Genomic DNA, 24,931 nt, shown 5'->3' with positions numbered 1-24,931 from the left:
TAGTTTGCATAATGAGATAACTCAAGTGAAAAATATGTTAGTCATTTTGCTTAAACCGTTAGCAAGTTTGACGGTGCATTTTGGTTCACTAAGCAATTAGGGGTTATGTGATTTTTTGTAAATGATAAAAAATAAATTGCAAATAGATCACATCATAAAAAAAATAAAATAAAATTTACCTTATATATAAAATTGCGGTTCTCTGAGTTTAGTTAAGTTGAACTTGTAACTTAAATTTTTTAAAATATTATAGTAAATATTTTTTTAATTTTATACTAATTATTTTTAATTCATAAACTATAAAATAAAAATAGTATCAAATATTCTAACTTATATTTCTATAATTAAAAAACATCATAACTAACTCCAGCTTCGTTGGGATAAAATTTTTTGGCTTAATTTTTTAGTTATTTCTTTTTGAAATAAATTTTTAATGTTTTTTATAGTTTGATTTGATGATTAGTTGGATCTTTTAGATCGCTTTGATATTCTTTGTACTCATCTATTTGTTTTTGGTGTACTCTTTCGATTTATCAATCTTCTTCTTTTTGTTGATAAAAAAAAAATATGATATTTTATTTTATTGATTAAATTAACTAATTTTATTTTTTTTATTAGCTAATGTATCAATAATCCATATGCCAAACATCTCTTAACCGTCCTCTTCTCTCTCTATGGCTGTCCATTTTGTGTAGGGTCATTGCATGGATGTCCATTTTATGTAGGGTTAGATGTTTTGATGACATGTCTCTTCCCGGAGTCCCTTCGAGCGTCTTTCGTATGATTGATTGATTCGTCAAAGAAGAGAAGAAGAGCAGCATAGCACAAACCCCACATTCCTATCACAAAGTACACCTCCATGCAATACTATCTTTTTAATGGGTTCAATTATTTTCTTAAGGTAAATTACAAACATACATTTGAAATTTGTTTAAATTATGAATTATCTTCTTGTGATCTAGAAAATTATAAATACTTCCTTATCAGAATTTTTAATTGTTTACCTATACAATAATAAATTTATCTGAATTATTAATTGAAATAAAATTTTAATATTATTAAAAATTATTAATTAACTTGATGATTTATTAATAAAAGAACCTATTTGTTATGAAATTAGAAACTTTAAGGGGTATAATGTAATTTATAAAACTATATGAAATAATTTATAATTTAAATAAACCTCAGAAGGTGTGTTTGTCATTTACCCTATTTTCTTTTGTTTCTTTAGAAATCTCAAATCTTTATCCCATAATAATAATGTTTGGTTTAACTTACTTTTAAGAAATTGAATTTATTTTTAGTGAATTTTTAAAATATTTTAGCTGAAATTTTTTATTTTTTTGAATATATCTAATTTATATACATTTAAAAAATATAATATTTGTAAATTGTCTTTTTAAAATTCACCAAATATATAAAAAAAAAGAAAAATTTAATATATTTTTGTATTTTTTTGTATTAAATAATTTTTTTTTTTTAAAAATGTACACAAATTTTATACCTTTTAAGTATATCAAGATTAAGTGGATCTAAAAGATATTAAAAAAAATGATTAAAATATTTTAAAAAATAACTAAAAATACAAAATACGAATAGAAAATTCAAAAAAATTATTTTTAAAAATTAATAATAAAATATTAATAGCTTTTTATTTTATTTTAATATATCGATAACTTGTGAGATAATGTTAGTCACACGATTAGTCTTCATACACATAATTAAACTGAAAAAAATTAAGAATATACATATTAGTCATTGTGTGCTGCTCTCAAAGTATAATAATGATAATAAGTCAATTGTGTCAAACTAAAACACTTATCCCCTCTAAAGGCTTTCTTCCATGATTATTTGTGACAATTGATCACCTAAAAGAAAATCATTTTATTAATAAGTGATCAACTTTCATACAGAAATTGGAGAAATTAACCTTGATCACACACATTGTTTTAAATTTGATCACACAAACTATAATACGACACGTGTTTTTGTTTTTACCCCCAACTACATTTGAGAAGGGAATCCAAAGAAGTGAATAAATTAGGGCTAACAATCATATGTTCACTCAATTTTGTCGTTCTATCTATAATATATTCTCAATTGCATAATATAATAAGAATTTTAATTAAAACTTAAATATGATTGCATGATTAGATTGTATTAGAGGCAGAGGAACGTAAATTTTATGAATAAATGATCTAGTAATAGAATTTTTTTTAAAAAACAACGCCTTATTTGGTTTGTGTTTCTCAAAAATTTTTGGAAAAAATTCTCTACAAATAAGTTTTCAAAAGTAATCAAACCAAACAAATTTTTCTAAAATTTTTTTCCAAAACTTATTTGGTTTACAAGTTTTCCAAACAAATCTATCTCTCATATACATCAAATCAATCACTTTTTTCAAAACTCTCTCTCAAAATAATTTTCCAAAATACCTTTTGAAAAAAATCCAAACCAAACAACTTTTCATACTTTTTATCTCTAAAATTTATCTCTCAAACTCAAACCAAACATACCCAATATTACAGTGAGGCCAGAATATATATATATATATATATATATTTTTTTTTACAGATCATGGAAAACCGACTGTGATCTTATTTTCTGAAAAATCTATTAACAAAAAAGGGGCATCTCAACAATGGTCTTATCTCCTTGACTGTTACTAGTCTCAATCATGCTTCCTAAATCACATGATAAAAAGGCAACAAATTAAGCCGACAGTTAAATCCAAATTCAGATTACAATGTCCAAATGTGTAGCCGCAAAAGTACATTTTCATTGACCTAAAGTATAAATTAACAAGTTTTATAAATTTTTTTCATATAATAATAAAATTTTAAAACCTGAAAGTAAGATTAGTTCTCCTTTTAAATACCAACTAAGCTGGGATATAAAAGGTGAGTACGATGCAATGCTACTCATAGTAGGTTACCTTGTATATCCTTCTTCATTTCTATTAATATATATAAATATATATTTTTGATTAAAAAAATAAAAAAATGACTTTTTTTTTTTGGATGAATAATAAAAACATGACTCACTTTAATAAAATAAATATCACATTAGTATGTAATTTTTTGGGGGTTAGATTTGATGATTTGAATAGAATTCGATTTTACAAAATTTAATTCGATTAATGTACCGACTTTCAAGGATTTTCACATATAGACCGCCAGTGTACATCATGCATGTCTAACAAAATTGTGAAGCTCATTCCTCTTATGGAGCACGGAAGAAATGGAGGTTGGATCCCGGTGGTGAATCAATGGAGGGGAGGTGGATCTAGGGGCTATGAAGCAAGGAATGGTCTGTACACTGTGTTCGTGGACAATATCCCAAGATCTTTGGATGCAAACTCACTGTTCAAACTTTTCAAAAAGTTTGGTGTAGTTAAAGATGTATTCATTCCTTTCAAGAGAAGGAAAGCGACAAACTCAAGATTCGGCTTTGTGAGATTCGACTGTCATGTTGCATCAGACATAGCAATCCAGAAAGCAAATGGACTTTTGGTGGATGATAAGGTCCTTGCAGTCAAGTATGGCACTCATGATAGGAGCATGCCTAGCATGAGAAGGCCCCAGGCCATCACAGAAGCCTTTAACCCGAATAGAGGTACAGGTTCAATCCTATTTACTGGCCATAAATCTTTTGCAGAGGTTCTACAAAGGGGCACGACCACGACTATCAAAGTCAATGAAGATGGCTATGGATGGCTTTACGAAAGCGTTGTTATCAGGCTCAACTCGGATTTCTACATCAATAACATCAGATCTGCCTTGAAGGATAATGGGTTAGCTCAAGTTGTGATTAGACAGGGGGGAGGCAGGGATGTAATTTTGACTTTCAAATCCCAGGAGGAGCTCCAATCCAATATCCAGAAGATCAAGGACTTGTTTAAAGATTGGAGCCAGTTTGTTTCGGAATGGAAGCCAGGAGTTCAAACAAAGCAAGAGAGATGTGTTTGGCTGAAATGTTATGGTATTCCTCTGAACCTCTAGAATAGGAACACTCTAAACAACATTGGAGCTTTGTGGGGGTCAGTCCTTCATTTGGAGGGTGATCTTAGCCAACCAAAGTCATTCTCCTACTCCAGAATTAAAGTGGTTACATGTATGGAGCTTATCAACAAAACAATAAATCTTGAATGTAAGGGTAGATTACACCGAGTTCTTGTTTGTGAAGATCATTCGCTCAACCCTTTGGAGTGTCATGAGTTGAGTAACATTGGATTGGGTGATTGCAATACCAGCTCCAATGTGGCCTTAAGTAGAGCTGAGGAAAATGTTCTCACAGATGGGGCTTGCAAAAGGAAGGATGAAGTTGATTTAGTGGCAAATCGGCATGACTGGTCCGGTGCGGTGATTATTTCCTCCATCAACGTGATGCAAAGGAAGGAACTTTCACCATGCAGCAGTACAGAGGCGGTGGGCACAGTGGTTGAGGATTCACTGTGCAGCAGACCTACTGCAGTAGGGGGAAAAGAAACAATGATGGAGGAGCGTGCACCCTGCCCCACATGCAATGACCAACCACAAAGGTGCGTTGAGCAAGCTTCACCACCTGGTCTGCTCAAAAATCTGAGCAGGTCCATAGACGAGTTTGGGCCTGGAATTAATTTGGAGGTCAACTTGGGCCATCCGAACAGTGATCATATAGTTCAAGGCCCTATTCCTGGAATTAATTTGGAGGTTAACCTGGGCCATCCAAACAATGAGAATATAGTTCAAGGCCCTATTCTCTTGTCACTTGGACTTCAAGGCAACAGGTCAGGCAATAATCCTTTATCACCTGGGCCTCATCCACTTGCTGCTGGGTTGGGCACTATGTATTTACATGCTAAAGGCCCAGTTCGTTGTCCTGATCCCATCCTCAACCCCCAATGGTATGCTAAGAAAGCTGGGAAAAAGAAGGTGTACATGGAGGGGTTCTCTCGGTTTGCTCGACTCTATGGCCACAAATCTGCAACTACCAGTAAACACCCCTCAAAGTCCATTATATTCAGGCCAGCAGCAGTGGCCCTTGCAGGCTCCGAGCTATCTGAGGGTGACTCAAGCTCGCACAACTATCTCCTCAAGGAAGCGTAGGCCACTTTCAAAGTAAGGAAAGATTTGGGAATTAACTTCCGTGGGCAGGAAGATGGTGTAGTGGATAAGATTATTGAGCTGGAACTTAAGGATCAAGAGAGACTTATGAGGGATGGAAAGGCCCAACCATAATAGAAGTGTGCTGGGGTCGAATAGAGGGTCAATTTGTTTAATTATGAAGCTTTTATTTTGGAATGTTAGAGGGATTGACAAGCCTGAGAAGAGGGGAAGAATTAAAAGGCTACCAAAAGAGAGGCATATTGATATTGTATTCTTTCAAGAGACAAAAAAGATTGTGGTATCTGACAATTTAGCTAGAGGGCTTTGGGGTCAAAAGAAAATGGAGTTCTTGTCTGTGGACCCAAAAGGTACTGTAGGTGGGCTTTTATGTATTTGGGATCCAGATATCTTCCAATTATCTGGTAGCTGCTGCAACAAGAGGTTCATTCTACTCTCAGGTACCTTATATAACTCCTTTCATTGTGTTCTACTTAATATTTATGCTCCCAATGATGCCAGTAGTAGATCCTCTCTTTGGAACATTTTACTCAATCTTAAGGTCTATTTTTCCAACCCTTGGTGCATGGGAGGTGATTTCAATGAAATAAGACATATGGGTGAGAGAGTAGGCTGCTCTAGAAGAGACAGAGGCATGCAACAACTCAATGAGTTCATAGATTCCGCTGAATTAAATGACCTCCCCCTTTTTGGTAGGAAATATACTTGGTGCAATGCTCAAGAATCTCAGAATTGGAGCAGAATTGATAGGGTGTTGTTAAGCCCTGAATGGTTAATTCATTTCAAACTGAAACTCTGGGGGCTGCCTCGACTTATATCAGATCATTGCCCTCTCTTAATGATGGAAGATGAAAGAGATTGGGGTCTCAAACCTTTCAGGTTTATCAATGCGTGGACTTTGCATCCCAAATTTGCTCAACTATTTACTACCTGCTGGGTGAATGCTAGTTTTGTGGGTTGGGCTGGGTTTATTCTCCAACAAAGACTAAAACACTTAAAGTTAGAACTAAGGAAATGGAATACTGAAGTGTTTGGAAATGTTTCAACCAAACTTAAGGCTTCAAAGGATGAATTGCATGACCTTGACATCATTGCGGAGGAAAGAGAATTGCTACACTCTAAAAAAGCTAGAAGAAGAGAAGTCAGAGGTGAAGTGTGGAAGCTCTATAGAAGGGTGGAGTGGCTATGGCATCAACAGTCCAGATTGAATTGGTCTCTTAAGGGGGATAAAAATACTAGATTTTTTCAAGCTATTGCAAGTTCTCGTCCAAGTAAAAACATGATCAATTCTATTTCAGCCCATGGTGTTTCTTATGAGGACCCTAATAGGATCAAACATGAGGTTTTCATCCATTTCAAGAACCACTTCCAGGAATTTGGATTAACAGGCCTGCTTTGGGTGGAGAATTCAAAGTAATTGAGGATAGTCTTGTCTCTCACTGCTTAATACCTAATTTCACTGAAGCAGAAGTTCAGGAAGCCATTAAAGAGAGTAATGGTAACAAAGCTCCAGGCCCAGATGGGTTTAATCTGTTGTGCTATCAGAAATTCTGGAAAGTCATGAAATAGGAGATCATGCAATTCTTTAGTGACTTACAAACATAGCAAGCTTACCTATGGTATCAACAACTCTTTCATTACCTTCATTCCCAAGCTAGATAGTCCCATTAATCTGATTGATTATAGACCCATTAGCTTGGTAGGCTCTCTATATAAAATTTTGGCAAAAGTCTTAGTGTAGAGGCTAAAGCCTGTGATGCTTTCAATCATAGGTGAGATCTAGACAGCTTTCATAGGAGGCAGTAATATCCTAGATGGGGTGTTTATTGCTAATGAGGTTGTGGATGGATGGAAGAAGGCCAAGAGGCAAGGGTTAATAATCAAGCTGGACTTCGAGAAAGCCTTTGATTCAGTCAACTGGGAATTCTTGTTCTCTATGATGTCAAGCTTTGGCTTTGGTTCTAAGTGGATCTCTTGGATAAAAACTTGTGTGTCTTTAGCCTGTATCTCCGTCCTTGTGAATGGATCTCTAACTAATGAGTTCTCTCCGTAAAGAGGCCTTAGGCAAGGCGACCCATTATCACCATTTCTTTTCAACATAGTGGCTGAAGGGCTCAATATCATTCTCACCAGAGCTATTACTCTTGGTCTCCTTAAAGATGTCTTAGTTGGGGCTAATGAGGTCCTTGTATCACATCTTCAGTTTGCGGATGACTCTATTCTCTTATGTGAAACAGATATGGATCAAGTGGTTATTATCAAAAGAGCGCTTCGATGCTTTGAATGTGATAACCCTATTCTGTTTTGTGCTAATTGGTCCTTAATATGAATATGATTATGTGTTTAATGTGATTTTGTGTGCCATTATGTGAAAATATGTGGTTTTGAATTTCTATTTGTTCACCGTAGGAATATCTGTTTGATTGTCTGCTTTGGAAATTAAATTGAAGGCCTTATCGGCCACATAAACTGAATTTGATTACGCCATAGTGATTGGCATAATTTTTAGAGCCTACGGTAAAGTTTAATTGAAAAATGGATTCAAACTCGATTAAGTTGATTAAATTGTTGAATTAGTGCCCAATTATTTATTATTGTTAAATTGAATTAGTGGGATTTGTTGTATAAGGGCACTACACCCTCAATTCTCCTCCTTTGTTGCATTTTGGCTGATCTTGAGCTCTAAAATAGAGAGAGGGCTGGCTAGAGAGAGGGAGAGAGAAACAATTGAAGATTTGCTCAAGAAGCTTAAATAAATTGAAGGCTAGCTTAAGAATTAACCTTAATTTGGAGGATTAAAGCTCCTAGGTGAGTAAATTCATGAGTTTGAACTTGTAATTTGTGAATTAAAGATTAATTGGTGATCAAGAACAAGAGTTGTGCTTTAATTGATGAATTTGAAGTTAAAATGCACATGTATGTATAGGATCACCATGATTTTGCATAATCAAGCATGTATTAAGTTGAATATGGAAAAATGAGTGTTAAATCATACATGCAAGTATGTTTTTGTTGAGTTTCATGAGATTGAACACCATTTGCATCATCTAGGTTGTGAATAAGGGTAATACATCACATGCACGTACAAATTATAAGAATAGGAGCTTTGAATGCATGAATTTGCATGTTGAAAATGAGTTTGGTGTCAATTGGGACATGCATGTGTTTGATTTATGAAATTGAGCTCCATATTGATGTAAATGGGTGTTTGTATCATGATATCATAAATATATTTGAAGTTTGAGCCAAAAAATATGAGTTTGGAACCTTTGGAGGTCGAATTGAGCTCAAGAAAAAATTCTGGAAAACCTAGAATTCTTGATGTCCGCTCGAGCGGGGAAACCGCCGCTCGAGTGTGAAATACGAGCTCCCAGCATATTTTGCAGACATGGCTTCCGCTCGAGCGGGGAAGTTCACGCTTGAACGGGGAGCTATGTAGACAGATCTTCAACTCGAGCGGCCAAGTTCGCGCTCAAGCGTGAAATTGATGTAACCAGCACTTTTGCAGACCTCATGGGTCCGCTCGAGCGGGGAAGTCCACGCTCGAGCGGGGACCCTATTTTCTGAAATTTTGAAAAGACATTATGTGTTTCGTTTTCTGTCCTCTTTCACTTCTAAGTACTCTAAGGCATACATTGAGCATTGTAATTGAGTTAAAGAGATAAGAATGAAGCCTAAAGAGGAAAATGCGAATTTAGAGCGGATTGAATTGTTTGTGACCCTTTTGTGTTCATGAAATGTGTACGGTCGAGCTCCAGGGCAAACCAACCAACCGATCACTGTGAGTAATGTCTTAACAAGATATCTGAGATATGTTATTGTCCAACTGTTTACTTCTACATAAGTTTTGTAAGTTCATTAATTTGAATAGTGGACAATGATTGACATAAATGATTGGGCTGAAGGCTGATTGACATGAATGATTGGGCTGAAGGCTGATTGACATGAATGATTGGGCCGAAGGCCGATTGATATGAATGATTGGGCCGAAGGCTGATTGGTATAAATGATTAGGCTGACGGCCGATTGACATGAATGATTGGGTCGAAGGCCGATTGACATGAATGATTGGGCCGAAAGCCGAATGACATGAATGATTGGGTCGAAGGCCGATTGACATAAATGGTTGGGCCGAAGGCCGATTGATACAAGTGATTGGGCCAAAGGCCGTCTGCTGTAACTGTTTCAAAGATTGCTTATGTATCATTCTTATTGATATTGTTCACTGGGCTTTTGCTCACACTCATTCATGTACATGTAGGTGAGCCAAGGGACGCCCAGAACCAGCCTCGGTGAAATTGTGAGAAACAGTCAAAGTTTTGAGGAGTCAGCCTCAACGTCTCACGCACGAGACTGTCTTCACTTTTGTCCTTTGTTCATAGTTTTGTTATGCTGGCGAAAGCATTGGACTACTTTTGTATATAAGTCTTGGGTTCGACTGACTTAAATTTGTATGATCCTGTATGTACAGTGTTTTGTGTTAGTACATATTTTGATGTGAGTTATTAACATATAAATGTTTGGGATCTTATGGTGTGCATATAAGTACAGCCCTATGGAAAAAGTTTTGAATTTTGCTTCCGTTTGGTCCCTTTACTCTGATGAGTTTTGTTTTATTGGTTTGAGGCCGTAGGTAATCTCGTGATTACTGGCCGGTTATGGCCTTAACCCATAGGCGTGGGTTCGGGTCGTGACATTGAAGTTCTATCCGGACTCCGAATTAATTACCTCAAAAGTGTGGTATGTGGAGTGGGTGTGGTGGAAGAGTCACTGCAGAACTTTGCAAGTTGCTTGAATTGCAAGGTGCTTAGATTGCCTTTGAAATTTCTTGGGCTGCCATTAGGTTCCAACCCAGGGAGCAAATCTACTTGGAAACCTGTGCTAGGCACTATCAGAGTTAGACTTTCAGGTTGGATGAGGAAAATGTTGTCGTTTGTTGGTAGACTAACCCTCATCAAATCTTTCCTATCTTGTCTACCCGTGTACTATCTCTCTCTTTTTAAGATGCCTGATGGTGTAGCCCGTGAAGTGGAGAAGATTGCAGTTACCTTTCTGTGGGATGGAAATGGGCTTCAAAGGAAAATTCATTTGGTAAAATGGGTAGATGTAACAAAGAGTGTTGCCCAAGGGGGCCTCGGCATCAGGAGAATCAGGGATGTTAATGCTTGTTTGCTTCTCAAATGGTGGTGGAAATTTGGCACTCAAACAAATGCACTTTGGAGGAGAATCATTTGTAGTAAATACAAGGTTGGGGTATATTGTTGGCATCCTCCTGTGTTATCTTCTTACAAACTCTCAAGGGTGTAGAGAGACATTCTCTTCATTGGGAATCATAGTGCCAATATCTTTAACTTTTTCCTACTAAGCTGCCAAATCAAGGTGGGGGATGGCTGTAGAATCAGATTTTGGTATGATAAGTGGTGTGGAGCCACTTGCCTTAAGGATGAGTTTCCCTCCATTTTCAACCTTTCTGTTGATAAGGAAGGTTCTTTTCAACAATACCTTGCAAGGAAAACCAGTGAAACTGATTGGAATTTCAACTTCAGAAGAGCCTTGTATGCTTGGGAACTGCCGGATGTATCTAGACTGCTTAGCTTGTTGGCCTCTGCTCTCTCTTTGAGCACTGGGCGTATTGATAGTATGGTTTGGAACTCTGCTACTGCTGGTTCAGGTCCCTTCTCTGTCTCTTCTCTTTATTCCTTTAGCACCTCTCTCTTGGGGCCTGATCTTACCATAACCAAATTTATTTGGTGCAACTTATTACCTCCCAAAGTCCATTTCTTTGGATAGCTAGCCGGGAAAAATAGAGTTAAAACTGCAGATTTTCTTCACAACCTTGTCATCCTTGGTTCCAATGCATCAACCTCTTGCATTTTCTGCAAATCTGCTGTTGAATCTGCCAGTCATGCTTTGCTTCATTGTCCTTTCTCTTGGTCTATTTGGTCTGTTCTGTTATCTGACTGGGGGATCCAATGGTGTATCCCATACTCTGTAGCAGACTTACTTAACTGGTGGATGAGTGGGAAGTTTAGAGGCTTTATTACCAAAGTTTGGAGAGCCATTCCTTTTGTTGCTCTTTGGTCTTTTTAGAAGCATAGAAATGAGTGTGTATTCTCTAATGCCCATCCTAACTCAGTGGATCTGTGGGAATTAATCAAAGTCATATTAGCTTATTGGCTTAAGGCCTCTATCGTAAGGACTTATCCTTTTTAGTCTCTGATTTTGTTTGCAATTGGGGGAATATTAGGAGCTTCACCTGAGTATTTCGTTCAGTTTCTCTCTAGCTAATGCATGCTCTGCATTAAGTCCTCTGCTGCTGATTTGAATTGTCTGGTGTGCATTGTCTGGTCTGTTCTGCTTCGAATTGTCTGCTCTGATCTGTTAGTGGATATGCTGTGGTTGGGTGGTGTGTGCTATAGTCGGATTGGTGTGTGCCATGGTTGGTTGGTATGGCTGGCAAGGTATCTCAGTGGTGTGGAGGTTCCATTGGTCATCTGTGAATGCTTTCTGAAATCCATTTCTACTGATTTCTGAGATCCATTTTGGTTGCTCCAGCAGTAGACGTTTCTGCTGATTCTTGTAGTGGTGTTTTGGTCATGTTCTGGTTGTTTTTGTTTGCTCTTTTGCAGTGGTTGTTATGTTACTTGTGGGGGATTGTTGCTTGTTATGTTACTTGTGTTCTGGGGGTTGTTACTTGTGGTTGGTTCCTCTCCAACTTTTGGCTCCCCTTCCCTTTCTTCTTTATTGATGTAATCTTTCTGTTTCATCAATAAAGTCTCATTTTCTTTGCTGATAAAAAAAAAAAGTGTACATCATGCATGTAATTTTTGTATGAGGATAGAGTATTATTGTGATTGGTTTTGATAGTAGTACTCATTACATATATGTTGGGTGCTTGAAGAACAAGTGGGGATATATATATTTGTGATTGATGAAAGATAGTTCCACGTAGTACCCTATTGACATATAAAAAATTCTCACATTATGTAGACAATTCAAAATAAGAATTTAATGTGGTCGGCAATTATATTGAGGGTTGTTTTGAAAACTAATTATTTTAGTCGATATTTTAATTTTTTACAAAAAACTAAGTACAAAAAATGAATAAAAAAATTAATTTTTTTAAAATAATTTTTTGACTTTTTAACTATTTTGCTATGTTTCCAAACTTGCCCTACCATCAATCACATTATAAGGCATATAATGTGTTTTGCACATCATGTACACCTTTTCAGAATTCTTATTATGGAGAAATTTATAACGTGCATTCCTGAAACATAAAAAATGTTCCGAATTATTTTGATAAAAAAAACTTATAATTATATTACATATTTTATAATAAAATATATACTGTATATATTTTTTGTATTTTTTTTTTTATAAGAATGCATATCGTAATAGTTGGCGGTGATCACTAGAGATGGCAACATACTCCGATTTGTGTCCTCGACTATCCTTGCCTTAATGGGATGAGTTCGGGGGCAGTTGAATAGGGTAGTGTTAGGAAATTTTTTTGAAAAATCCGATTGGGTTCGAGTCGGGGGTAAGGGAGAGTGTTTTTTTTACCTGAATCCTACTCGACTCGCAAATATAGTAATAAATAAATAATATTACATATATATGTAATATGTGTATAATATATTGTTAAATTTTTATAAAAAAATAGGAAAAATTATGTAAATAGTCCCTGTAATTTACACAATGTGTTAATTTGGTTCCTGTATTTTCAATTTGCTCGATTTTGCCCCTTAATTTAACAGATTGTATCATTTTAGTCCAATAAATAACGGTTGTTAAGCTAATTTAACGGAAAGTTAAATAATGTGTCAATTTGGTCCTTGTTTTTTCACAATGTGTCAATTTAGTCCCCGTAAAATGGAGAAAATTGAAATTACAGGGACCAAATTGATACATCGTGTAAAGTACAGGGACCAAATTGATACATTATTTGACCTTCCGTTAAATTAACTTAACAACCGTAATTTATTGGACTGAAATGACAAAATCCATTAAATTAAGGGACAAAATTGAGCAAATTGAAATTATAGGGACCAAATTGACACATCGTGTAAACTACAGAGACTATTTGCATAATTTACCTAAAAAAATATATAATATCTATACAATGTATTATTGTTTTTTATTATGTTATATATGAAATATAATTTTAATATATGTACCATATATAATATATATTTTTGATTATAAATAACATTTTCTAAATTTAATTATTAAATTTTAATATTATTATTAAATTTTTGATTATGTTGTGGATTGGGTAATGTCGAGGTGGGGGTTATATTTGCAGGTGTGAGTGTGGGGAGAGTTTCATGAGGGTTGGGTCGGGGGTGGAGGCAAGCAAAAAAAATGAGTGTAGGGTTGGATAGGAGACCCCCGACCCATACCTTATCCGTTTCATAAGAGTTGGGTTGAATGTGAGGGTAAACAGCAAAAATGAGTATAGAGATGGGATAGGAAACTCCCAACTTATACCTTATCCGTTGCCATTCTTAATGATCACAGACTAACCCTAATTTGCATTGGTACCGACAGTTAATCCATATTTGGATTCTAATGTCAAATTTTGTTGCTTCAAAAGGTATATTTTGATTAACCCAAAGAGACAAAAGTATATATCTTTGAAACTTTTTAGCTAAAGTTGAGCTGAGAATAAGACGTTTTGCAAAATTCAACTTGATTGACATAAAAAAATTTCACTGTAAAAAAAGATGGATGGTGTCTTGTCGAAAAGATGAACAAAGCAACTTTGTCAAAACTGAGATAAACTAATATTCATGCCAATTTTTTTTTTTCTTTTTCTTTTTCATACACATTCTATTTCTCATCAGATTTATTTTATTAATTTATTTCATTTTTTAAGTATTCATAAAATAGAAATAATGTGTGTAGGATTCATAATATTAAAAAAAAAAAATTTATTATGTCACATAAAAATTAAATAATTTTGTAAAATATTCTAATAATATATAACAAGCACTTTTGCATATTGAGACTTTATTCTTCAAAAGTGGCTCAATCAAACAAACTAATTAGTAACATTGTGCCCTATATAGGGCCGGCCCGGATAAAATTTAGAAGGGAAAAAAAAAAAAAAAAAGATTTCAGAAGTAGAATTGGACGGCATTAAACAAGTAATTAGGATTAGTTCTGCTCTACAATAACTCGGGCGATTCTATTTGAATCTAAAATATGTTTTAGTATGTTCAATTTAAATTCATAAATTTTAATTCTTATTATATCTTAATATAAATTTACTAATAAGGACAATATACATTAAATCCTAAAATAAATTTTTTCCTCATGGTACATCATAATCAATTATTCCTATTCAAATCTCTATATCTTCTTTCTCAAGAGATCAGTGTTATTTCTTCTTCTTCTTCTTCTTCCTCCTCCTCCTCCTCCTCCTCCCTCCAAAACTCCAATCCACCCTACCAAACCTCTCCATCATCATCAACATCATTATTTTTTATTATTTTGAAACTCTAAACCCTAGAAGAAAGTTTGAACAAAATCAAATAATGAATGAGAGTAATAATCAAAATAATTTTTTAAAGCAACACATCAAAAATGAGGCAAGTATTCATGTAAAGGGGTTTCACAATTTTTGTAGAGCACCATCAATTATTTTCTACATCGTTTTTTTGACAAAATTTAAAGGACCCAGTAGTTAGATTAACAATAGCATATTATTGGAGTTATTTGTATTTTGTCATTTAAATAGTACATTGTTTGAGAACTACTCTTTCTTGTTAGTACTTGATACTTATTTGCTTATAAGTTTAGTTTTTATTATTCCACGAACATTCTTATAGATAATTTATAATGTAAAAGTTTTTTTTTTTTGTATTGAAAAGTTTTATAATACTTATTTAAAAGTTTGATTTTTTTTTTCTATATTTATAATGCTTATGTGCTTAAAAGTTTGATTTTTTTTTGGTATTTCAGAATTATTTTCTATATTGAAAAGTTTTTGAAATAATTTAGTTTTTTTTAGTTTGTTTATTATTTAGGCTTGGTTTGGGAAGTAGGTTGGCTTTTTGGCTTTTTTGGCTATTTTAGCCTGGGCTAAAAAGCTTGGTTTGGGAAGGGCTTTTTGGCTTTTTGGCTTTTTTGACTTTTTTTGTGAGAGAAGAATGTAATAATTATAGGTTGAATGTGATGTTTTGTTTGTTATGGCTAAAATAGTCTATTTTGTTTTTTGTGGCTAAAATAGCCAAAAAAGCCTGAAAACCATCTTGCCAAACAGAGGCTTATTATTTGGGTTTACCTTGAGGATAATTTTGAAAAAATAATAAAGTGTAATGAGAGTAAAATAAAATTTTAAATAATTAAATATGATGTACTTAGAAATTGTGAGTACTTAATAATTTTTAGGGGTATATAGAATCCCCCAATAACTCTCATGTTACCATTCAATCTAATTCTTCAAATTAAAACATTAACAAGAAATTAATACAATAATAAGTACTCACAATATGAGTAATAGGATTAAATAAGATTTTATTAAAAGAGCAACTCCTCAGATCAGATTGAGTTTGGCTCACTGCAAGACTCATATTAGACTTGTTTAGATGATTTAAATTATTCATATTATGAGTTTTGTCGAACATATTAATCATACTAGAAATCATAATAGATTGAATATTAGGCCAAGTTTGGCTTGATTGAAAAAAGACAAAAAGTCAAAAAGTCACTATCCTATTTAAGTCACATCATCTTATTTAAGTCACATCACATTTCTAACACATCACTTCAAATCCAACCCAAACCCAACTCATATTTCATAAAAAGTCAAAAAGTGTTTTATTTAGCCTTCTCAAACTAGGTCTTAATAACTAATTCATTGAATCATATTTATTTAGAAAAAAAAAAAAAAACTGCATAATTTTAAAAATAATTTGCTCCGTATCTATTTTTTTATAAGAGGGATAGGGCCGAATCGACGACAAGTGCTTTAAATGATCATCAACCGTTCACTTGGGGGATGATAATCAGATCAGTCAGCAGTCTGGCCCACCACACTTTATAGTAGTACGTCAGACACCGTTGGATCTTTATTAATTTGAGTGATGTGTATCACGTAAGCATGGAAACTCATGTGGACGTGCAAGCAGGGGATAGCTGTATGCCGTTGAAGGAACAGAATATACCCTTACCGGTGACGCTATCATATCTAATAATGAGCTGTCAGCTCTTTTTCTCTTTTTTTTTTTTTTTTTTTTTTTTTTTCTGATTTTGCTTTCAGTTCAAGTACGAATTTTCCTCCCAGACTGTGGAGAGAGAGAGAGAGAGAGAGAGAGAGAGAGAGAGAGAGAGAGAGTAACTTACAAGTTATGTCATTTCACATCTCAGGTGACTCCTCATCCTCAACAACAATTTCAAAAAAAAAAAAAATAATTTTTATAATTTTGGTCAACATGTGAAAATTCATTTAAATGCATTAAAAATAGTATATAAATATGTGAAACATGTTTGGGAGAATTATTAAAAATGGATAGAAAATAAAATAATTGAAATATAAATGGAAACTTAAACACAAGTATTGCTAAGTCTAAAAGTTAAACCTACTTTGAAGATCCATTGATATGTTAAGATAATTGGTTAATAATTAAATATTAAAAAATCTTTTTTAAAGTATTTGTATCTCATTAATTTATAATATATCATTATATTTTAATAAGTCTTATTATTTGGACATTTGATTCACTAAATTTTAATTTTTATATTTAAGGTATTTATAGATAATTTTACATTTACAAATATTTTTTGAACGGTTAGCAACTTGATGATTTGAGCGTTCATATTTTAGGATATAAATATTTACATTTAAGGTGTGAATGCTCATTTTTTACGATGTGAATATTCATATTGACTGTGTGAATATTCACATTGATAGTGCAAATATTCATATTACGGAACATTCACACTGTCAATATGAATATTATTATTATGGATATTTTAGTAACTATATCACCCATAAGACCTATTGGAATATAAGAAAATAATTTAGGCTAAGGCCAAGTTTGGCAACTCCAATATAATCCATCTTTTTATCTTTTTTTCATCACATCACCTCTCTACTTTTCTGCACATCTTTTCGTAAAAAAATAAAAAGTAAACTAATTTAGGTCATCCCAAATGGAAGATAAGTAGGTAAAAAGAGATTTATGAATAAGATTTTCTTAAATATTCTCTAATTATCAACTAATCATCTTCTTGACACATCACTAAATTTAAAAAATAACTATAAAAGGTAGACTTATATATTATTTCCCATCATAAAAATATAGTTACAATTTCATCAGCCTCCTTCCCTACCCTTCCAAGACACTGAGAATCCCATCTTCACACTTTTCAATTTTTAATTTGTTCAAATAAGTTCCTAACAAATTTTCAAATTGGGCACAATTTCAACCATCTATCAATCCCTTGTTAACCTATCTGACATTTTCTTTTTAGCATGCGACACAATTCGGTCTTTTAATTCTAACTTTGAAATTGGCAACACCGCGTATCACTATTTATTTGTCGACAATTTATCCAATCAGAATCATACATTATCAACGACACTATGGAGTTGATCGCGTAGAATCACGTCCCCTTCCTCTTACACCAACAACTAAGAGCCTCATGGGAAGAAATAAACAACCAAAGAAAAACCTTCTAACAATAAATAAAACTAATCACTTTGTTTGGTTCTATTTTTTCAAAAATATTTTTTAGAAAATTTTATTTTTTTTATTTTTCGTGTATTTTTACTATTTTTTTAATATTTTAAATAATTTTTTTTTTTACTTTTTAGATATACCTAACAAAAATATACCTAAAAAATAAAAAAATTATTAAAAAAATCTTTTAAAAATTCACTGAATATCAAAAATATAAAAAAATACTAGAATTCAGTACATTTTTTTGTATTTTTATGTATTTATTAATTTTTTAAAATATTTTTTCACAAATTTTTTACTTTTTAGATATATTTAAGTAAGGTGCATCTAAAAAATAAAAAAAAAATGTTTAAAATTTTAAAAATATTCACTAAAAACAAAAAAAAAACGAAAACCAAAAAACAGTTTTTAAAAAATTTAATCTAAAAAACTCAAACCAAACACACTGAACCATTTTGTTTTTAACAACAATTAACCATCTATACCTACCCCCCCAAAAAAAAAAAAATGTACTAAGCTAACCAACTAAATTAAACTCAATTAATCTGTAAAGATATATAGACAAATTATATTAATAGTCTCTATATTTGAGTACTTTTGTCATTTTGATTCCTATACTTTTAATTGACTTAATTTTGACTTTTAATTTTAAATTGTGTCAATTTAATTCAATTGATAAATTCATTTGGATTTTTGACAGAACATGATTATTGAGTTGGTTGAGATTAATTCACCGAGTTTGACAAATTTATAATTTTGCCACTAAGAGTATGAAACATGCAGCTTATTTACGTATTTTTCATAAGAAAATGTTAATAATTATAATCAATTAAACTAAATTTAAACAAAATCATAAATTGAGAATAAAAAAAAATCAATTAAAATTATAAAAACTAAAATAATACTAGGATCACAGTATAAGGCCTATCAATCCAATTTACTCCATATATATATCCACATGCATTGCACGGCCATAATTTTTTTAATTATAATCAGTTGTTTCCATTAATGTACAATTTTTTCCTAAAACTATTACTTTGACAACAATGTTTGCAATCCAAACAGTGTGCAATGATGATCCTCTCTCTCTCTCTCCAACAACCTCAACAAAAGAAGAAAGAGAAGGGTGGGTTGGGGGGGCACAAGGTTTTCTTGATTTTTGGGGGTAGAGGTGGCACAAGTTGGAGGAGCATTAGTGTGTATTGAAAACCGACAAAAGTTTTGACTGCATTGCCTTGTGCGTGATGTTAATGGAATATGAAACTGTTAAAATTGATATATTATTGATTGATTGATTACAAGATTGTTGTATTGTTATATTTATCTGTATATTACAAGTCCTATATATAGAGAGGTTTTGGGAGTAGTAGGTGTAGAGTGGGTGGTGGTAGTAGGTAAAGTGGAGGTGGTAGGTGGAGTGGGTGAGGAGTAGTGGAGGTGTGTAGTGGTAGTGGTAGGTTTTAGTGGTGTAGGAGGTGTACATTAACAGCCCCCCTCAAACTCAAGGAGGTTAGACACAAACCAACTGGAGTTTGGAGAGAGTTACAAAACAGAAAAAATAAACTGATAAATAAAATAAAACAGGATAGGAGACACGGTATGGTCGTGTCAGACCGTTGTAGCAGACAGTTTACGGGGTCATGTCGGACCGTTGAAGCAGACACTGTGTGGTCGTGTCAGATGTAGAAGACAGTTTACGGGGTCATGTCGGACCGTTGTAGCAGGACAGTTTACGGGGTCATGTCGGACCGTTGTAGCAGACACTGTGTGGTCGTGTCAGACCGTTGTAGAAGACAGTTTATGGGGTCATGTCGGACCGTTGTAGAAGACAGTTTATGGGGTCATGTCGGACCGTTGTAGAAGACAGTTTACGGGGTCATGTCGGCCCGATGTAGCAGGACAGTTTACGGGGTCATGTCGGACCGTTGTAGCAGGACACTGTGTGGTCGTGTCAGACCGTTGTTGAAGACAGTTTATGGGGTCATGTTGGACCATTGTAGCAGCTTGTGGTGGTGCACCAAGGGGGCGACTTAGGGAGTGCGCCATGGGGTGACTTGAACATGATACTGTGTATAACCCCCCCTCAAACTCAAATAGGTGTGAAGATAGAAACCTATTTGAGGTTGAAAAGGGATTGATAAAGCTGATCGGTGTAGAAGACACTGTATGAGTGTGTATATAGGCTGCCCAAAAAATATACATGGATGTAGATATCGAGCCCTCAAAAGTCGTGCCCTCAAAAGGTGTGCCCGCACCCTCAAAAGGCGTGTCATCAAAAGGCGTGCCCGAGGCATGAAAAGGCGTGCCATGAAAAGGCGTGCCAGTTTGTCGGCGAGAAGAGGCGCGCGATGCGCGTGGCTGCCTCGGCTATTTAACCAAGACAGAGCTGAGGCAGAGGCGAAGACAAACAATTGGCGAAAAATCCTCTGAAAAACTCTTCGTTTTGCTGAGAAGGTTTTGCTGAGAAGATACTCTGTAACACTCTCTATAACACTCTGTTGCCCAGAAAAAATGGCTTCGTCTTCCCGCGGGCTGCTTACCCTCTTTCCCGACCTCAACGAGTCCACAGGAGAGAGAACTGGTGCGGTGGCCAGTGAACCTCAACCAAACACTGCTGGGTTTGCTCCGCTGAACTTTCCGATGCGGTCTGTGGAGCAAAAAATGGCGGTGCAGTCGGATGTGGAAGCCAATCAGTATACGTTGAAGGCATGTGTGGAGTCCATGACGGCGGTCACAAATCTGTCGCACCGGCTGCAGAGTAGGACAAATGAGGTGCAGCAATTAAACTCCCAGCTGGCTCTGCTCCAACGCATGTATAAGGATGCGCGAGCAGAGATAAGCGTGCTAAGGGCAGAAAACAAGGAGCTGAAGCGGAAGGCCACCGTGATGTTCCGATTTGGAGGGCCGCCATATGCTGCAGTGGAGGAGCAGGCAGGAGGCAACTTGCTGGGTGGCCTAGGAAGTACGGAGGCAACACCGTCAAGGACCGCCCAGGACGGAGGAAAAAAGAAGAGACCGGCGGCAGAGTAGAGAAGGGAGAAGAAAAATCCCACTGTGGGTGTGGTTGTGTGGTTTGTTTGTTTTTTTTTTTTTTTTTTTTTTTTGTTGGTTTTTTTTTTTTTTTTTTTTTGTTTTTTTTGTTGTGTGTAAAAATGTGATCGGGGTTGATCCCGGAGATGAATAAAATATGGGTGTTGTGCAAATTTGTAAACTGTTGTTTTTTTTTTTTTTTTTTTTTTTTTTATTTAGTTGTTGATGAAAGACGGGGAACACGCCCAGGTGATATGAATAAAAAAAAAATGAGAATGAGAAGGTGCACATTGTCCAGGGAAGGAATGATGAAAAGAAAAAAAAAAAAATAAAAAAAAAAAATAAAAAAGGAGTTTTAGAACCTGTGGGCTAGGATAGTGGATTTGTAATATATTAAAAAAAGGGTTGGTATAGTGCAAGTAGTTGGTAATATATTAAAATAAAATAAGTATAGTGCAAGTGTGTTGGCCATGTGCGTGGTGAGTGTGACCCAGCTAGAGAGAGAAGAGAGAGATTGACATTATAGGTGGGACTATTGCTCAGAAAGTGGATTATGCTTATGGCTTCTTTGATAAACAAGTTCCTGTGGATGCTGTTTTCCAGAAAGATGAGATGATTGACATTATAGGTGTGACAAAGGGTAAAGGTTATGAAGGTGTTTGACACTCGTTGGGGTGTTACTCGTCTTCCTCGCAAGACTCACAGGGGTCTACGGAAAGTGGCTTGTATGGGTGCCTGCTGTTGCCAGGGATGGTCAGAATGGATATCACCACCGAACTGAAATGAACAAGAAGATCTACAAGCTTGGAAAGTCTGGGCAGGAGTCCCACACTGCTGTCACCGAGTTCGACAGGACTGAGAAGGACATTACTCCCATGGGTGGCTGCCCTCGCAATCGCCAGCGGTGATTTTCTCGACTGGATCGAAGAACAACGACAATGTTTTCTTGGGGGTTTTTGATACGAGGATCAGAAGTCAGATTCCGGCGATGTATGCCGACTGGTCTCCGCGGAGGGTGACGGTGAGTAAGAGGCCGGCGAGTAGAGAACCAACGCCGGAAAGGCTAACGGCGGTGACAGCAAGGCAAGTAGCGCGGTGGCGCCGATCGGCAAGGTAAGGAAGAAGGCCAACAGGGTACGAAACAGATGAATGAAATGAGATGTTTTGGGAGGTGTGAATCAGGTCTGTTTGAGATTTGATTATGTAACAGGTTAGGGGTCCGGCGGGCGGTGAAGGAAAGGTGGCCGCCCGCCGGAAGGTGAAGCTCACCAAGAGCTAACCTATTGCTCTGATACCATGTTAAAATTGATATATTATTGATTGATTGATTACAAGATTGTTGTATTGTTATATTTATCTGTATATTACAAGTCCTATATATAGAGAGGTTTTGGGAGTAGTAGGTGTAGAGTGGGTGGTGGTAGTAGGTAAAGTGGAGGTGGTAGGTGGAGTGGGTGAGGAGTAGTGGAGGTGTGTAGTGGTAGTGGTAGGTTTTAGTGGTGTAGGAGGTGTACATTAACAGAAACCATGGCGTGTGGGCGTGAAAGGGAAGGCAAGCGTGGGCCGCGCTGACACCCGCAGTCTCCACCCACCACCCACCACCCACCTCCCACAACCACCACCACCACGAGCAGCTGAGCATGGTGGCATTGGCATTGATGACTACGCACCCAAATGGGTTTTGTATTGAATGCAAATATTAATAAGAAATTTATAAAAAAAAATACACTGTCTGCTTTTATATTCTATTATTTTTTCACTTGCCATTTGAATTTTTTTTTTTTTTTTTTGATCGGCAAAGAAAAACTTTATTGATGAAACAAACAAGGAACGAAAGATTACATCAATAAAAAGGAGTTTGGGGCTTAAAAGCACCCAGCTCCCAGTTGGTGAGAAACCAACAGAAGAGAGGAAAAGAAAAGACAACAACAGAAGGCATTACCTAAATCTGATCAAAACACTAATCATCATAGCCTACACTACTGATGAAGGCAGAAACAGACCAACATCCTTCCCATTCTGATGAAAGCAGACCAATCTGTTGAAACAGACCAAACGACCTTCCCATACTGATGAAAACAGATAGCCAGCCTTCCCATTTCTGAAGCATGAGACAGATGACTATCCCACAGCAACCACTAACAGAGGACTATCCCACAACAACCACTAACAGAGGACTATCCCACCAACAGCAAAAACACAGCAAAAACCAGCTAGAAGATGACTAAAAAACAGCACACACCGCCAAACAACTTCACGCCTACAAACAGCCTAACAGCACACACAACCAGAAACACACACAAGAACCAGCAATACAACCCATTCAAACTTGCAAGCCCCGGACAACCAGTACTCCAGCATCACAGCAACCATCCTCTATTCTTTCCAGAGTACTTTCATGAACTACCTTCTTTTCTCTGGACGACCAATCCCTCTTATACTCCATGATTGAATCCTCATGAAAACAAATTTTACACTTTTGGTCCCCTGACAGTATTAGCCTAGTTGGCATCCCCACCCCGTGTTCTAACTTTCTCCAAATCGTTGGCTTCTAGCTGCAGCAGTTTGCTAATAACCTCCTCATCCTTGCCTTCAAAATCAATGCCGAGAGTTTTACCCAATTCCAAAGTTGCTTCCGCCTCAGACAGATCAACCCTCCCTCTACTGGATTTACTTGCCATGGATAGAGAAATGGTAGCTGCTGCTGATCTGAAGACAGCTCCCTTACGCAGGTTCAGAGTAGATTTCCCGAATCGAGAAGATCCAAACTGTAAGCTTTTCATCTGCCGATGCTTTTTGCTAGTTGCTTTCCTCTGAAAGTTTAAAGAATTGAAGCTATTTGGGGGTGAGCTACCCCCAATTTGCTGGGGATGAAGATGACCCAAAACCCCATCACTTTGGAATATCGGAGCAGAAGGTAAGTTTGGGTTACAAATATCTATAGGAGCCAACCCAACAGTGAGAGGAGCTAGCTTACTTGGGCCGACAACCGAATGGTCCAAAACTGAGCCCACATCAGATCCATTATACTCATGGGTTGATTTCAGATCCACTACTAACTTAATCCCACGGCTCATATTTTCAGGCCCGCACAAGGTTTTGATCACTCCAGAAGTTTGAATTTCTCCTTCGAACCTCCCACCTCCATCAACGGCTCTCTTCTTGGGACTCACCAGCAGTCTTGCAGGGCTATCCTGGCCTGCGTAGCCGATATCTTCTGACAAACCTATTTGCAGATCTGATTCAGCCACCACCGAAGTGACCCTGAGCTGGTCATCCTCCACCATGACGCTGCTGCTAACATGTGCTTCCACAGCTGCTATTCGTTCCACCTCAGCACTCGAGTCCACCTCATTGCCATCAAAGATAGCCACATGGACATCATCTTCCTCATGCTTACTCCCTCTATCTGTAATCTGATTGTCCTCTTTTACAAGAACATCATCTCGGATACCACCAAAATGTCCTTCAGATGAATTGCTGAGGCCACACATCTTCGTATCTTTGATGAAAATGATTTGCTCCTCACACACCCTAACTGGGTAGAGAGCACCCTTGCATTCTAAATTGAGGATTTGATTAATGGGTTCCATAAAGCTTGTCGCAATCTTCACTTTCCCATATTGAAAATGGTTTAAGTTCTGAGTATCCTCATCTAAAGCAGACACAACACCCCACGCCTTGCCAATGTTAATGAAAGTGTTACAATTCCAAAGATTTAGTGGAACACCATAGCAATTAAGCCAGACATGCCGTTCTTGGGCCATGGACATCCCCTGTTTCCATTCGAGGACTGAATCGCACCATTCATTGAGCCAACTCTTCATTATCATAAGTTTTTCCTTCATGGCCTCCTTTGATTGGAATGATAGTACCAGATCTCGACCACCACCGACTCTAACTTGAACTTCCCCAAGATCTCTTACTGCTATTTCTTTCTGAAAGTCTTCCACGGCGTGAATTGGTTTTAACCTGGCTATGACACTTTCATATAGCCATCCATTGCCTTCCTCATAGGCTTTGATGGTGCAGGTGGTATTGGACCCTGCTACCTTACCACTCACCACCTCCACAAAAGATCTCTTACCTTGGTAGCCAACATGG

At 36.1% G+C, this 24,931-nt stretch overlaps 1 protein-coding gene across 1 annotated transcript; it reads left to right on the top strand.

The window, feature by feature from the left end:
• The first annotated feature begins 5,262 nt into the window (after positions 1–5,262).
• On the top strand, positions 5,263–6,522 carry LOC114266821 (uncharacterized). The gene has a single exon (XM_028207759.2). The coding sequence runs from the start codon at positions 5,263–5,265 to the stop codon at positions 6,520–6,522; it is 1,260 nt and encodes a 419-aa protein (XP_028063560.2).
• Positions 6,523–24,931: the final 18,409 nt, after the last annotated feature.

The sequence above is a fragment of the Camellia sinensis genome, chromosome 2, assembly GCF_055761805.1.
Source record: "Camellia sinensis isolate YWXY chromosome 2, ASM5576180v1, whole genome shotgun sequence".
NCBI classification, from domain to species: Eukaryota; Viridiplantae; Streptophyta; class Magnoliopsida; order Ericales; family Theaceae; genus Camellia; species Camellia sinensis.
The sequence above is the reverse complement of the archived record's forward strand: the minus strand, read 5'-3'. Positions and strand labels throughout refer to the sequence as shown.

Bases quoted from the DNA above. Each gene is read 5' to 3' on its own strand.
- LOC114266821 (XM_028207759.2), top strand. From the start codon at position 5,263: ATGAAGCTTTTATTTTGGAATGTTAGAGGGATTGACAAGCCTGAGAAG.